The sequence below is a fragment of the Thunnus thynnus genome, chromosome 18 (assembly GCF_963924715.1).
Source record: "Thunnus thynnus chromosome 18, fThuThy2.1, whole genome shotgun sequence".
Lineage (NCBI taxonomy): Eukaryota > Metazoa > Chordata > Actinopteri > Scombriformes > Scombridae > Thunnus > Thunnus thynnus.
Genome location: NC_089534.1, coordinates 24,863,474 through 24,879,172, shown reverse-complemented (window position 1 = coordinate 24,879,172; position 15,699 = coordinate 24,863,474). Strand labels below are relative to the sequence as shown.

The 15,699-nt window shown below is 38.3% G+C and overlaps 1 protein-coding gene across 1 annotated transcript in view; it reads right to left on the bottom strand.

Annotated features, from left to right (window-relative positions):
• Nucleotides 1-537: 537 nt before the first annotated feature.
• LOC137169913 (exostosin-1) overlaps nucleotides 538-15,699 on the bottom strand; it is a gene marked incomplete at its 5' end in the record, with an annotated part of 255,452 nt that continues 240,290 nt past the window's right edge. Inside the window, 3 exon segments of the mRNA XM_067573341.1 lie at nucleotides 538-1,494; nucleotides 5,306-5,477; nucleotides 7,595-7,755. Of these exon segments, the coding sequence (XP_067429442.1) occupies nucleotides 1,309-1,494; nucleotides 5,306-5,477; nucleotides 7,595-7,755 (519 nt within the window).

Here is a 15,699-nt window from a genome sequence, read left to right as displayed (position 1 = left end):
CATAGCAAGGTAATCATTGCTTCATTATTATCTTACCATTACTTACCATTTCTGTGCTCCATCGGGTGAATCATCATACTGAGAGATAATCCTTTATTACTCTTAAATTTATTACAATTTTTTGTGTCCCCTCAAGTTAAGTAAAGAATCACCTAAACAAACTGACAAATAGATATTGAGTTTTTACTGTGATCCAGCCATAACATATCATTATCTACTATATATTTTATATTCCACAATTTCAAGTTTTTCAGAGACTACTTATTATCGGTTTATTACTTAGTTTCTGATTTGTTCTTTACTGTATTTTTATTGTACAATTTAAGTGTAAAGTTCAGTACTTCCAGCCTTTACATAAAGCAATTAATACAGCAAGACAAAAATACCACTGCATAAGCAGCCAGGCAAAATAGAACATAATGAAAGAAAGGACTCAATGACTTATAGAGGAAACAAAAAAAATAATAAAAGCATAAGATAAGAACAAATAAAGTAAGGAAGGAAGCAAGAAGTGATGTTGAGACCCGGCCTCTCACCTTATAACATAACATCTCTTTATTTTATTTTTTTTTTGCTTTATACAGACAGGAACTGCTGCTCAAAATCTACAATAGTATACAAGACGCATATTGCCATTGTCTCTGGGTGTATTTTGGGTAACAGCTGTCATGTGGCCCGAACCAGAGGCTTCAGTTTGTCCATTCTGTCCACATTGTGTATCTACTGAACATACGTAACCCCAGAGAGTGCTTCCTTTGACTTTTAGACTGTTTGGATACAACCTAAAACCCCATAAAATCTCTTAAGCCTTTTGGCCAACTTTAAACTGTATACTCTTCTACAGTCAGCAGGCCAATAACCACAATAAACATGTCTCTTAGATTTAAAAAAAAAAAAAAAACACATTACATTTTTCAGGTCCTTGTACAGTTTTCTTGTTCAAACCATGCAACACATATGTCTGTGGTCCAGGTCTTGTTGCATGTGTATCCATGCATTCATATTTATGTGTATTGTCACAGATGGCGAGTATGCACAGTCACTCGCTGTTATCAACCACGCATACAGAATGCAGTCTTTTTTTTCATAGATATACGCAGTTAAATGCTTTATGCGTATGTCTGTATTGTATCATTTTTATGTCCGGTGCATGTGTGAGCTTTACAGCCTCACAAATGTTCGCATTCAGTGTGTGTATGTTCTTCTCATGGCGTCTCTAACAGGAATCACAACACACACATATTGCCCACCTCTCTTACTTTCTCTCTCTCTCTCACAGTCAGTGATTTGGTGTGTATCCTTGTGCATTCACAGCCTCTCAATGTCCCTGTATTTCTTCCTCAGGATGGAAACCTGGTCCCTGAACAACACAGGGTCCAATCTCATCTGGGAGTGCACCAGTGGCATGAAACCCAGCCAGTGACTGAAGGCATTCATGCAGGTCTGGCGCTGGGCAAAGTGGTCGGGGTCGGCCCACCGAGACGCCTTGGAGCCCTTGGTTTAGAGAAAAAGAGATGGGAAACAAGGAGAGGATACATGTATGAGGGAAACTGAGGAATCAATCAAAGCCGCTGTGTAGTAGGCGATCGTGTAATAACAACCAGAGAATACTGACAATAATTATCAGGGCAATAAGAGAAATGAAACATTATAAGGTTATTTTACTGACCATGGCTTAATATCCGGATGAAATCCTAAAGAGGTGAACTTCTTTATGGTGCAGCACAAGAAAATGATTATTTAAAATAAAGAACTGACATCATTCATCTTAGCAGTTCTGTGATGTGTCTGAACCCAGCTTCCATCTGCCCTCTCTATGGTTAGTTCCTTAGATGTATGTCTCCTTTGCTGCATGTCTAAATAGTCAAATAGACTGAATGACTGGCAGATACTTTATTAATCTCTCCAGAGAGATATTTTTTGATTATAGCAACAAACTTAAAATGGCCATTGACACCGTTTGTATCCCACTTAAAGACTTATCAGCCAACATCATGTGCACTGACGGTGACCTGCAAATTTTAGTTCATTTATTTAATTTCTCTTTTTTTAGTTTTTAGATTCAGTTTACAGTGCAGATGCTGACGGGAAACAGGAAAGAGAGAGGGAAATGATCCGAACAAAGATCCACAGTCAGAATCAAACTGGAGACGCTGTGGCCTCGTTTGTAGAGCATCTCAACCATGAGCTCACCATCTTTACTCCATAGGTAGAACATTTAACATCCTGGATGGCCAAGCATCCCATATGAGGGCGGTTTGATGATTCAAGGCTGAAGCAGAGCCTCCTTGCCAGTGAAACCAGTTTCATCATACTGACAGAGCCGGTCGCCCTCACCAGCTGGTTCACTCTGTGGGAGTCCCTGAGTAGTTGTTGACACTCCAGCCGACAGCAGCACAGAATGTGACATTAGCCACGTCAGACTGGTAGAAAATGTACATTGAAGTGTCTTTCACATCTTATATTTCACATATAGTACAGCTGTTACTCACTCTGTCAATCAGTCAGTACAGATAAACTCACTGAATATTTCTCACATGTCTTAGAGGGTCTGCTGTTGGTTGCATCTTGTTGTTCATATGAACTGAAGCTCTGTCATGTCAACTTTCTTTATAGGAACAAGAGGACAGAGACGCCTTGGTAAGATATTCACCACCAGCAGCTGCTTTGTTTGACTGATATTTACTTGATAACTTTCCAGTTGGCACAACATAACAAAATTAATCAACCAAATACTTATGGTACATTTGTATATGACTCAATGAAGATGTGAGCTGATAAAACTAGACTGCTGTACTTCATATATCAGCCAGTAAGTGCAGTCCTTTATCCAGTCTGTCATCCAAATCTGGAAGGGCCTGATGAGTTTAAAAAAATAAAAAAAAAATACCGTTTCTGTCACTGAGATATTAGATGTCTCTGTGCATTGTTCCCCTCAGCGGTCGAAGCATTTGAGGCCACTTGAATAGCTGCTGGATGACTCCATGATGCTATCGCCTCCTGCTGCTCTGCGACCTCACCTGGTTATCTGAGATGGAGGGCCCAGGTCCCTGGCTGGCTGCTAGTAGATGAGTTGGTGAGGGGGCAGTTGCAGGCAAGGTGGAGGGCAGCAGAGCCTTTTGATAAGCTGTGGCATGGGGGTGTGGAGTTGGAGCAGATTCATTCAGTGTGCTGCAGGAGGGTGGCAGCGGGGGGTACTGAGGGTCAGGTATAAAAATGAAACTACTAGAAAAGAAGTGGCTTGGCACTGAATGAAACACCTTCTCTAAAAATACAAAATGAATGAATAACTGATTAAAAAAAAAAGCCAAAAATAAAGGAGGACTTCACCAAAACTTCACCAAAAGATGTCAGCTTCTTCTTCTACCTGCTAAACATTTAGATATCTGCTGTTGCTTGAAGCAAAGTAACAAATCAGAGCTGAGAGAGAGAGGAAGGAAAAGAGAGATGCTCAAAAAGAAAGAAAGAAAGAAAGAAAGAAAGAAAGGGTGAGGGAGGGAGGGCGTAAATCAAGGTTTTCTGTGCTGCTTTCACAATTAAGACATTAATCACTGAGTCCATACTGCCGAGTCATCGTCCTGCCTGTGGTCAGGCCATCAATCACAACCTGACATCGGTCTGGCCACACGAAACACACACACACACATACACACACACATATATATATCTATAGGGATCTCCCAAAGAGAAGGTCAGGGCTGTATGTAGCCTAAAGCTTCTCCACTATCGCTCATGCAACACGAGGAAAGGTGAATCTCTTTTCTATTTAAAAAAAGGCAGTCAAGAAATGAATCTATTGTCTCTAAAACATATGGCATTCACACTCTTTTTAAACTGTACCTCTGTAGTCTCTTGACCGTATGTAGATACAAACTCAGTGGGCGGTAATGTGCCAGCAAAAGACTGGGAGGAAGAAGGCACATTGCCAACAAACATGGATGTAAATAATGCAGGTTGCAAAATGTTCAAAAACTTGGCTTTGTGCTACAAAAGACATCATAAAAGTGTTTTCACAGGCTGAGCGGCTCCCAATGACAAGTAAACGGACCTTTATGTGTAGAAATCTTTAAGGATATACAGCAAAAGTTATTAAAGAGAAGACTGGGGAGCCACTTGTCATGTCATTACCACATTAAATTAATGTAAGTACAAATTATAATCAAAGATCCCATTAAATGGCCACTACACATTACATATGGAACCCAACGGTGACCAAATGTACTTCAACACTTTAACTCAGCCACAGGAGCGGTCTGTCTTAATCAAAACAAATGGACTGTTTTTAATTGTTAGACCATTACAACCAATTAGGACAGGATTTATTATGCTGTTGGACTGCCAGACTGCTCTGAAAATAGAACAGCAAACTCTTAAAGTCCCTCTCCACTCAGAAATGTGTTTTTCTTCTTGTTTCTTCATTTGGATGTTTGAGCTTCACTGTGCAGAATGATGTACATATGTACTCTTGTCTGGTACTGTGTGTACTGGGTTTGATACTGGAAGGCTGTTTTAACATTCATCTGCTGAGAGTGGAAAGTGTCTCAGTGCTAGTTTGGAGCCAGTACTGGTCCAGTATTCAACTTACACAAGTGTGTTGTTGAAACTTGAAGCCTCCAGTGCGTATACACTGAGAATGGATTTTACAGTGAAGACCAAGACACAAGAAGTGATTTTGTGTCCTGCAGTTCAACTTTCGAAATGAAATATATTAACATATTCAAAGGAAAACTGGAATTTTTAATAAGCGAGAGAAGTAATCGATATCATTTTAAGGATTTTAATGTGGTAATTATACTTTTTTTTGTGGAAAAATCATATCAGACACATATTTTTCCAAGCAGAGTATTTTAATATGTCTTAACACATGTCTGGAGGGAATCTTTAAGTTTTCAGTTTTGTACTCTGTCATCATTGTATATGGAAAAATTATGATAATGACAGAAAAGAAAATCTGTTCACACATATCACATTCATGTAATATTTCACCATAGTTTCCTCATAGGCCTCTCATGTGCAGAACAGTCAGTGGTAGAAATGATGATCATGACCAGCTCGAACTACAGAAAAATGTGAGGACTTCATGTTCCATCTAACTTTTTTCTTTAAATAAGAGTTGTCTGGTTAGCTCCTGACACTGACGACTGAATGAATCTGCTGCCGACTCAGTTTGAACTTTGAAACTGCAATCAGCCTGGATGTCATGCAGCGTCTCACCGGTAATAGTTACAAGGACGACTCCATGTACTGTATGTGACACCCAATGTGTTTGTGAGTGTTAAGTTATAAAGAGAAAACCCTACTGTACCTGGGTCATCATAGTTTCCTTGTACTGCTTCTTCTGTGTGACTTTGATGGGCGGTTGCTTGGTAACGGCCGAAACCAGGAAGTTCATCAGGATGTCCTCACAATTAGCCATACGGTCCACCGTTGTCAGCAGGTTGGCCGGGATGTAGTGGGTAAACAAGTAGTGGTAATATCTGACGTACACACATGAAGAAGATAGAAGTGGTATTTACTTCAGTTAATTTCTTAAAGCTGCACATCTGTTTCATTATGCTCTATTCTGTGTGGTTGCTGTGTTGCACTCTCAGCAGCATGGGAGCACTGGATCACTAGATCACTGTCAACTCTGCTAACCCCCTGCCAAGGTTTGCTGTCCCTCGCTCTCTCTCACACACACACACACACACTCACGCACACATGCATGGATGCATGAGTACACACACGCACACACATTCCCTCTCACTCTCTCTGACTCATTTTTATTTTTTTGTGCCTTGTGCTGGCGTTTGAGATTCTAAACAACAAAATGTTTATCTGCATGATAAGATGCTTTAAACAACTTCAGAGAGCAACACTCTCTGTTCAATCTACTGCTCTGCTTAATACCTCAGGTTACCTTTTTCTTTCCTATAGTAGCACTGTGTTTTGACAAACATTTCATGAGATAACAGATAGTTGGGGAAAAATGGTATTATCCCATTTCCTTTTCTATTACTCTGCTAAAAAAAAGTGACTGGTGAGAAATGGCTTTTAATGGGGTTTGTGTCTTATGGAAAGACTGTTAAGTATCTCAGTGAAGATGGAATAAGCAGATCAACCTGACAGGAGATGCAGAAAAACTGCACCTCAAAGAGGTGTGTGAAGAAGCATGATCAATTGAGATCAAAAGCATTTTTATATTACATAATCATTAGGTTTGGGGTCTTTAGATACTTTGTTTGAATCAGTACTTCAGGATACATATTATGGTTGTGTCAGTGAAATGAGAAATACAAAAACATTAAAAAAATGTGTATTTAGTTTCAATCAGTAAACTGTAAATTTAGAATGCAGCAAGTGATGTAAAAATACAGAATTCTGAATTATGACGTCCACTCAATAATCATCATAAAAGATTAGTGAAACAAATTTTGCACCTAAAAAAGCTCTGAACATAATTTATAACACTGTGAGTTTACCTGAGTAAGATTAATGTCAACCTTGAAAAAGTCTAAGTTCTGTAATTAACATGGGTAGACTGAGTTCATTGGATTTGCCATCTATTTTATTCCTGAATTTGATTACATTTTACAAGTTCAAGTCCTCAGATTGATTTCATTCTGCAGTGGTGTCAAAATCTTTTAAACTTGATATGACGATGTGTAGGTTTACAATTAAAGAATAAAATCTTGTATTCCTGATCATTTGGGCAACTTTTCCACTACTTTTACCAAAGTTAAGACATCATTTGGCCAGAAGGCAGACCCTTACCTCTTTATACAGTCATCATTACCCACACTACACTATATGTGAGTGCTGGCATGTCTGTGTGTATACACTAAGGTTACAACATAATATACTCCCAACAGGAGAACACACCTACACATTAACATGATATTCAGCAAACAACAGCACAGTTCAGCTGTGTGGGTTTATATGTATATATAACCAATCTGAATTAACCCTTCTGAGTAGAGCAACTTGAGTATAGCTTTTGAATTTTCTATTTGAATTAAAAAAACCCAATTGCACAACTCCAAAGTAACCACATACCACATAAATGGTTTTCAAAATCAAATATTTGTGCAATAAATTCAATGGTATTTAAATTTCAACATTAAATATTCAACAGTGATTCAATGTAAAAGATTAGTATTCAGTTGCTGATATTATTCAAATTATTATGGCAATGATTTGCTCTCATAGATGAGGAGCAACAGGTTTCATGATAAACGTGGTCTTAACTGCAAGGCATTATGATTTTTTTTATGATTTACAGCCATTAACAATGTTTAAATGCATATTTAAATATAGAGCATGTAATCAATATTTATGCATTTTGTGAAGTGACCTGACTTCACTGCATCAAAAGGGGGATTTTATGAACACTGTAATTACCTTTTTATTGTTAATCATTTCAATAAATGATGTGTAAAACTCAATAGTAATTTTCTATGATCAGTGAAGCAACTGCAATGAGGAGTAAGACACTAAACAATTTATTCAGTCATTATTCCATTTGCAAAAGATGTAAATCCTGACTTGCAGTGAGCTCAGGGAAGAGCCATACTCATGAGGGATATTTTGACAGCAGATCATGTGTTTTCTGTACCTGTGGTAGAAAGCTGCTCCTGTTAGGACCATGGAGTATTCATTTGTCCATTTGGAGGTGTAACCCCAGCGGGATCTGGGACTATCCCAGTAGTGGCTCCTTGCTGGATAACCTATGATACGCTCTGGAAAACTTTGCCATACAATAAAGGCAAAATCCACCTGTGGGAGCAGAAAAGAAAGAAAGAGGGAGGAGGAGACGAAAGAAGAGGAGCACAAAGAAGAGGAGGGGATGATGTAGAAACACAGAGAGGAAGTAGGAAAGAAAGGAAAATGAGGTGGAGATGAGGGGAAGAAGATATGGTCGGACAAACACAAAAGGTGAGGGGAGAGGAAAATAGTAAAGTTATATACAGAGGGTATATAGCTTATTCAAAAAGCACTGAAACTCATTTAGAATACAAACAGCTTGTAGGAGAGGTAAAGAGATAAGAAACAGTTTATTCAAAAAATACACATCAAATGGCATTTTGCCTGCCAAGACAGCAAGGCCATCCTCTAAACAACAGCCTTTCTTCCTCTTCACAGCCTCACAAAGAGAAATTTCAAATAGCCTTTCAACATTTTGAGTTGTTTTCCTCCCACCTGAACAGTTTCACATGAAACTGTTTTGAGTTTTGATTCAAGGTTTAAACAAGAACTGGCCTGAAATTTAATTTCTACATTCTTGCTTCATGGGTTTAGGTTTTATTTTCTATTGCAAAAGAAGCAATGTTTTTCAGAATATTACAACAGCATGTCATAAAACGGAGGTTTTAACAGGATTTGGACTCATTAAATGCTGTAGTAGTTAATGCTCAGCCAAAGAACCAACTGTGCAAATGTTAGCCCCAGCAAAATAATACCAACTGTGTGTGAATAGTAAAGTTTAATCTCAGACTGATTTCAAAAGTACCAGGATCTCCAGTTCTTTCCTCTGCCTGTATGTGTCCATGAAGAAAACTTTCAAATTTTTGCTTTTGCGTATTTGTCTCACTTTCTGCCGCACAGACCGAATCCATGTCTATTCACATCTACTTAATCGCCCTGAGGTCTTTTGTTGGATTCTCTATGCAATCGCTCTTCTTCTGCAAGTTACTATCATCAATCCTGATGCAACACATACTACTGTTTCACATCCTACTTTTAAATACATGATTCTCCAGTACACACATGTGTTGGGATAGTGGTCATCGCACATCCTTTCTGCTGGTTTTACAGGATTGGACCGTGTCTGTCCTACTTCACATTCCTCTAAGGCTCCCTCCCCCTCCAGTAAAGAAGAAATTTCATGTGGAGTTGTTTAGTGCACCTGGTGTCCTTGAAAAAGCTTGAACTACCAGAGAAAAGACTGTCTTTTGAATTCAAAAACACCACTGAGACATGCAGGCAGACACACCAGAGAATACGGGGATCAGCACATAATGAAATACTTGGCAATACACATGCACACACACACACACACACACACACACAGACACACACACCACCTCAGGAGCCAAGGGAGAAAATTAATTACCAGAATAGTAGAGCTAGAGAGACAGAGCCGAGGAGGGGGAGCACCAAAAGTGGATGTTCTTTAGCAGTACCTCGCAGCTTCTGTCATGAATCGCGTGAGCAATTACTGTAAAGCGCCGGCGCTAAGCCGAGAGAAAGGTTGGAGCTGCCATTCTCGGTGTAGCCCCTGATGAACTGACGTGTTAGCTGCGTGCATACATAGTGTGTGCGTGTATGTGTGTGTATTTGAGATGTGTGAGATGTCTCTGCAGCTGTTCTGAAAGGATTAATGATATCATGCAAATATAATTTTGCCTTCAGAGATTAAAAGGCTCTTTATAATGTGAAATGACGTGTGTGTGTGTGTGTGTGTGTGTGTGTGTGTGTGTGTGTGTGTGTGAGCCTATAAACAAGTGAGAGAGAGTGACAGAACCCAGATTCTTTGCACTCATAATCTGTCTGTCCTAATTATGGTTTAAAACAGAGGCTTGATATGGCTGAGGGACAGAGGGGAGGGTGAAGTTGAACAGTCTCTGTGTGTTTGTGTTTCTGTAATACATACTAATAAATCCTACAAGGTCAAAATTGATACATGCAGCAGAGGGTCAATCCAGCAATACATCAGTTATAAATCTCTTCCGACATCTGGGTTTAACACATCCAATGTTACGAGATGAAGAGGAGTTACAGCACATTTTAGAAACCTTTGTCTCATCACTGTGTGGTCTTTTTCCGTGTGTTGTGAGAAGTTGTGATTTCAATCAGTCTTTGTATTTTTACGCGCTGTGAGATGATGCCACCGCGGTGCTTACACCGTCAACTTCCATTTGATTTCTGACGGTGATGAAAGTAAGGAAAATGTGTCTTAAAACTGAAGCTTGCATCCAGCAGTTTTTAGAGTGCTGCTGTTGATGAAGTTTTATCAACATCCTCAGTGTGATTCCAGACAACCAGCGGGGGTATAAGGTCCACACTGTGGCTACAAGTGGCTACTGCAGGTTTTTACTTCGCAACATCTTTTGAATTACAACTGTTCTCACCAGCTACTCTCAGTGGTGTGTGGTTACGTCTTGTTCGGGCAGATCTCAAAGTGTTCTCTCAGATCTCTAACATTTATCCAGAAGACTCTGTCCTGCCACATTTTCAACAACCCTGCAATTATCTGGTGATAACTTTCTCCAGAGTTTCTCAGGTGTTCTAGTGGCCTTGTGATTAAGATTCACACTGTGACTGCAACTTCCCCACTTTGATTCCAGCTGGGGACCTTTGTTGCATACTGTATCATTTCCTGTCATGTCTCTACTGTTCACATTTGGACAAGGCATTTCCTTTGGTCAACATGAGATTAAGGTGGAGACAATAGTAACACCTTAAGAACTGTGTTGTGCTACTGCTTATGTGTGTTAGACGTTTGTCCTACACTGCAACTAAATCTTCATCTTATGCAATTTTTGTAATAGTCTTGTTTTCTTAAAACCAGTGGAAAAATCAGGCAGTGCAGGTCGATTATTTGAACTCATTTCCAAAGCTACAAAGTGTCCACAGCTTCATAGAAACATGCATCAGACAGGGATTTTTATCTGATGAAGGTCTAAGGACGAAAAACACTTTTAAAGAATTTGTATTGCCAGTATATTGAACATCTTGTCACACTTAGAGAAAAATGATAATTTTCTTATTCAGTAACAGACAAAAATAGGATGGACATTTTTTCACAACAGTAATAAAAGCTCTTTTTATATCTAACATAGCTACTTTGGTTTAAAAAGATGGCATCAGAACCCTGCATACTGCCTTTTATATACTGGATATTAAGCACTCATCCAGCTCTAGATGCATATGTAATCGCTCCAGACTATGAACCTACCCAACAGAGACCAATAAGACCAATAACTATGGTCTAGCCAGGCCAATGTCAGTCAAATATTTGATAGTAAAATAGTTTGGGAACTAAATCAGACAGTTTTCCTTCATTCCCTGAATCACACCATATTATTCAGATTTATTATTGATCATTCTGCGGGTGAAGGAAAACTTGTTTGTTATGCGCTTTTGAACTCGCCTTCACTTCCTAATACTAGTTTCTTGTTATACTGATAATCAAGGGGTATTTTGTCATTTGGCGGCACCTGGAAGTTGCTTGACGTCCTCCAAAGAAGATTCTTCCCAGATATTATCAATATATGTATAATTTTGTCATCCTGTTTGTCCATGCTGTATTTCTGTAGTTTTGCTTTCTTGGTCTATTCTGTTCTCACATCTATCGCATGTGCCCAGAGAGGGATCCCTCCTCTATTGCTCTTCCTGAGGTTTTGACCATTTTTTCCCTGGTAAAGGGTTAGTTTTAGTGAGTTTTTCCTTTTTTTAAATCAAGGTTTTATGGATAGAGGATATTGTATTGTATTGTACAGACTGTAAAGCCCCCTTAGGCAAATTTGTGATTTGTGATATTGGGCCATACAAATGAGAATTTGCTTGATTTGATAATGTTAGACACTGTGGCAAAGCAAAGCAGAAAATATATGCAAATGAGGTCCATAGTTTAATATGAAGAACTGTAGTTCTATCAGTACATTCAAGGCCAAACTAAAAAATGTACTAAACACCAGTCAGCTGTGTGACCTATGAGTCTAGTTTACATTATTAATTTCTAATTGACATTGTGGGTGTATGTGATGTGCTGTTGTGTGTAGCTTTGTATTTTGTATAGTGTGTTCTGTGTGTGTGTTTTTTTGTTTTTTTTGTTTGTTTTTTTTGCTTTGTACTGTTTGTTGTTGTGCTATTGTATGTTTTGATTGTGGGGGACTACGGATGCAAATTAGCTTCGAGCTAACTCCGGTGCAGTGCATCTTTAATGTTTAAAACTGCACACTGTCCCAATCAATAAATCAAATCAAATCAAATCAAAAATAGCCCACTGAAGTAACATCATTATCTTTTCTATGAATTTATGATTACACAGATGATTGGTTAGAGTCCATATTAAAACCTTGCATACTCAAGAAAATTATTATTGCTTCAAAAAGTGCCCCCACCATATAGAAATGCCTTTAAATCACAGTTTTCATGGTCACAATTTTGTCATTGCTGTTAGAAAACCATTTCCACATCCGGCATATTGAAAATGTCTTCCAAAGGGCATAACGCAGCAGCATGCTTGGCTGCCCAATGGGAGACAAAAGCTTTGTCAGGATTTTTTCAGTCGTATTCCCTTGTCTAATCTCTCTTCATGGAATAATCATACATTTAATGAGCTGAAACAATGTAATTATGAAATTGGCACAGCCCATTCTTCCACTGAGGTATTATAATATGAAAGTCCCATTAAAAGTGTAATGTTCTCTCTTGCATATTTTCACTCACTTGACATATTTCATCTCCTTTCAATAAATCCCCACACCATGTTAAAAGGGCAATTAGAGCAACGGGTTACTGAACACAGCAAAGATTCACTCCACTTCCTCTTTATGATTCCTCTCTTTCACTGACATCTTCTTCTTCCTCTCGTTTCATAAAACAAGCTATGTGCCCATAAAAGTTTAGTTGTAGAAACTCGCTCGTATTGCTGTTCCACAAATTGTGGTGCCATAAAGTGTAATTGTGATCCCGTAAGCGTAGAAAAGGTGAACATTGACTTGCTCCAATCAATAAAACATCTCAGAGTTTAAAGATATATTGAATCTCTTGGGCTCATTGGGCCTCACAATCCATTATGGATCACATCTTTTACTTGCTGAAAAAGCTGTGGAGAAACAAAGTTGCGGCTTGTAATGACTCCCCAACTAGAAACACTAATTAAGCATCAGATGAACTGTTTCTGTTCATTTTACTGCAGTGAGTTCAAAACATAGGCAACTGTTTAAAAAAACTGTTAATATTAACGACTTGTGTTTTGATATTTTTCAACATACTGTATATTTGTATTTAATGTTGGAAAGGTAATGAGTCATTTTAAATGGTAACCGTATGTAAGTGTCAGCAAATGCAGAATAAAAAAGTGGTTCAATCACTAATGGTAAGAGAGTTGTCACATGCAATAAATTAACCATATTTATATGTACATTTCATATTTCAGTATTTGTTCCCGTTTACTTTCCAAAGAACGTTAAGTTGGCACAAACCAACTTAAAGTTCTCTTCCTCTCAAAATTGTGTTTTTTTTTAATTATTATTATTGTTCCTACAATTGAATGTTTGAACTTCACTGTGCAGAATGATGTATGTCGAGTTTGTTTTCACATTTATCTGCTGAAAGTGAAAAGTTTCTCAGTGCTCACTGAAAATCAGATTTTTAAGGGGCGGGGCCTATCAGCATTATTTGTGACATCACAACTAGTTTGGAAGCCAATCCTGGTCCAATATTCAACTTACACAAGTGTGATGTGTAAACTTGAAGCTTCTACTGCACAAACACTGAGAATGGACTTAGTTAATATTCTGAAATATATTTGCATATTCATAGATGCTGAATTTTTAATGAGGGAGAAGGAGTAGATGTCGTTTTAAGGATTTTAACATTGTAATTATACTTTTTTGTGGAAAAAAAAACCCTGTATCAGACACACATTATTGTTCAAAGGAGAGTATTTTCATATGTCTTAATACATGTCTGGAGGGGATCTTCAACCACTGTAGCCACTTTGAAGTAATTTTGGAATTACATTAAAGACTCGTATCATTTTTTTTCACCATCATCTTCCATCTTGTTGTATCATGTTTTTCACTATAAGTAAATCTGGATTTATAGTTGTATGTTATGCATTTATAGCGTGACCTCCTCAACAATTAAAATGTTGGGTGTACAGATACCATGTGGTCAGCATGGGCTGCTTATGTTTTGTCCTACTAGTTTCAGATGTGAGTGAAGATTATTTATAATGAAGATTTTCATGAGATCAAACCCAGCTTTTATTTATGGTCTGCATTTTTGCAGCAATAGCCATTCGGTGTATTTACATTCTCTAAATACCTCTCTATAAAGTTTATTTCATTGTAAGTGTCGGAGTTTGTCATCACTGCACTGAATACAGATTGCCTTTTTACATGTGGGATTCACAGGAAATGATGTAAGCGTTACTAAAAACAGCCTCACAGTTGAATATTCATTCTCCCACAGGAAAGGGAAAGGACCAGTGTGTAAGATGTGGTAGCATCTAGTGGAACAGACTTGAGTTGGTTGGCTTCAGTTGGTCCCAATCTGCAACCTCACCACTAGATGCCACTAAATCCTACACACTGCTCCTTTAAGTTACTGCTTATGCTAACTGAACCTAAAAGTCAGTTAAAAAAAATCTTATCAAACGGATGTCTTTGGCTTAAATGTAGGTTGATTTGACACATACCAGATGTAATTGTAAATCAGTTAGCCTTTGTCTTTTTTAATATTCCACCGAGGCACACTAATAACTCTGCTAACATGTCAAAGTCTTGATTAAAAAGGGGATAGAAACATTATTTCCTATTGACAATGCTTTAAACAATTCACTGGTTTCTAATTTGCTCTAAAACAAGTGTCAGGGTAACAAACCGCAAGGGTATTTTCCATCCTCTCTTTTAAGTAGTGAGACTTTAATCAAAGATCAAATCAAATTGTAAAACTCCTGACTCCGCAAACCACTTTGTTTTTCATTATACCCTCTTAAATCCTCCTTACTCCTTTCCTTTTATCCTTGAGCTTTGATTTTTCTCTTACTTTTCCTTTTGTTTCTACCTCTTTTACTTTTTCCTTTACTCTCCTCTGCCCCTCTGCTTTTCCTGTCCTTCCCTCTTCACCACTATTTCTTTTCACTTTGTTTTTCTCTCTTTTCCTCTTCTGTTCTTGTGTTAGGTTAAATTAAAACAACATGATCTTAATAGTATCTGTCCTAAAACTACTCACTGCATGGTAATTGGATATGTGCGAATTTTTTGCCCTTACCTTAGCTTAGCTTAGTTTTGCCAGTGCCTTAGTTTTGCGAGAAAATCATGGTAGGCCTCAGGAAATTTAATGGGTGGAGACTCAGACAGAAACATGGATAGGGGGCGGTACAATTTTAATGAAGTCCCAAGTGATGTACGAAGGGGCATTGAATCTGAATGGCTTGTTGAATCACAAGAGTAAGCCCACACCAAACTGACTGGGTTGTCTTCTTTCACAGATTGTGTGTTAGTAGGCACATTAGACACCCAAATAGGTATGCACAAGCACTGAAAAAGTGAGTTTTTCATAATATGGCCCCTTTAAGACTGGGTCTTTGTTTGCAGTTTGTTGTCCAACTCTGTTGCTATGCCAGACTTCCCGCTTATCCCGATTTCATCTGATGCATTTGGAATTGTCCTTTGAAGGCAAATCACATTTTCCCTCTCTAGTTCAATGGCCATTGCACTGTTATGCAGAGTGAGGCAATTAATTTGTAATGAGTAGTATTCATGACTCTGCGTGGACTGACTGCCTCATTTCAGTGAGGATCAATACTGTGTTGAGACATCACCACCTTTTGCCACTGGCTGACATAAAACCATGCAGACTGGAGTTGGTTGTAAAAACATTCCCAGAGGCTGTCTTTCGATGGACAAAGCCTTGCAGAGAATGTTGTTTTGATGATTTTTTTAAAGTTTTAGGCTGTTTTAAAATGGCTTTTGCAAAATTTTG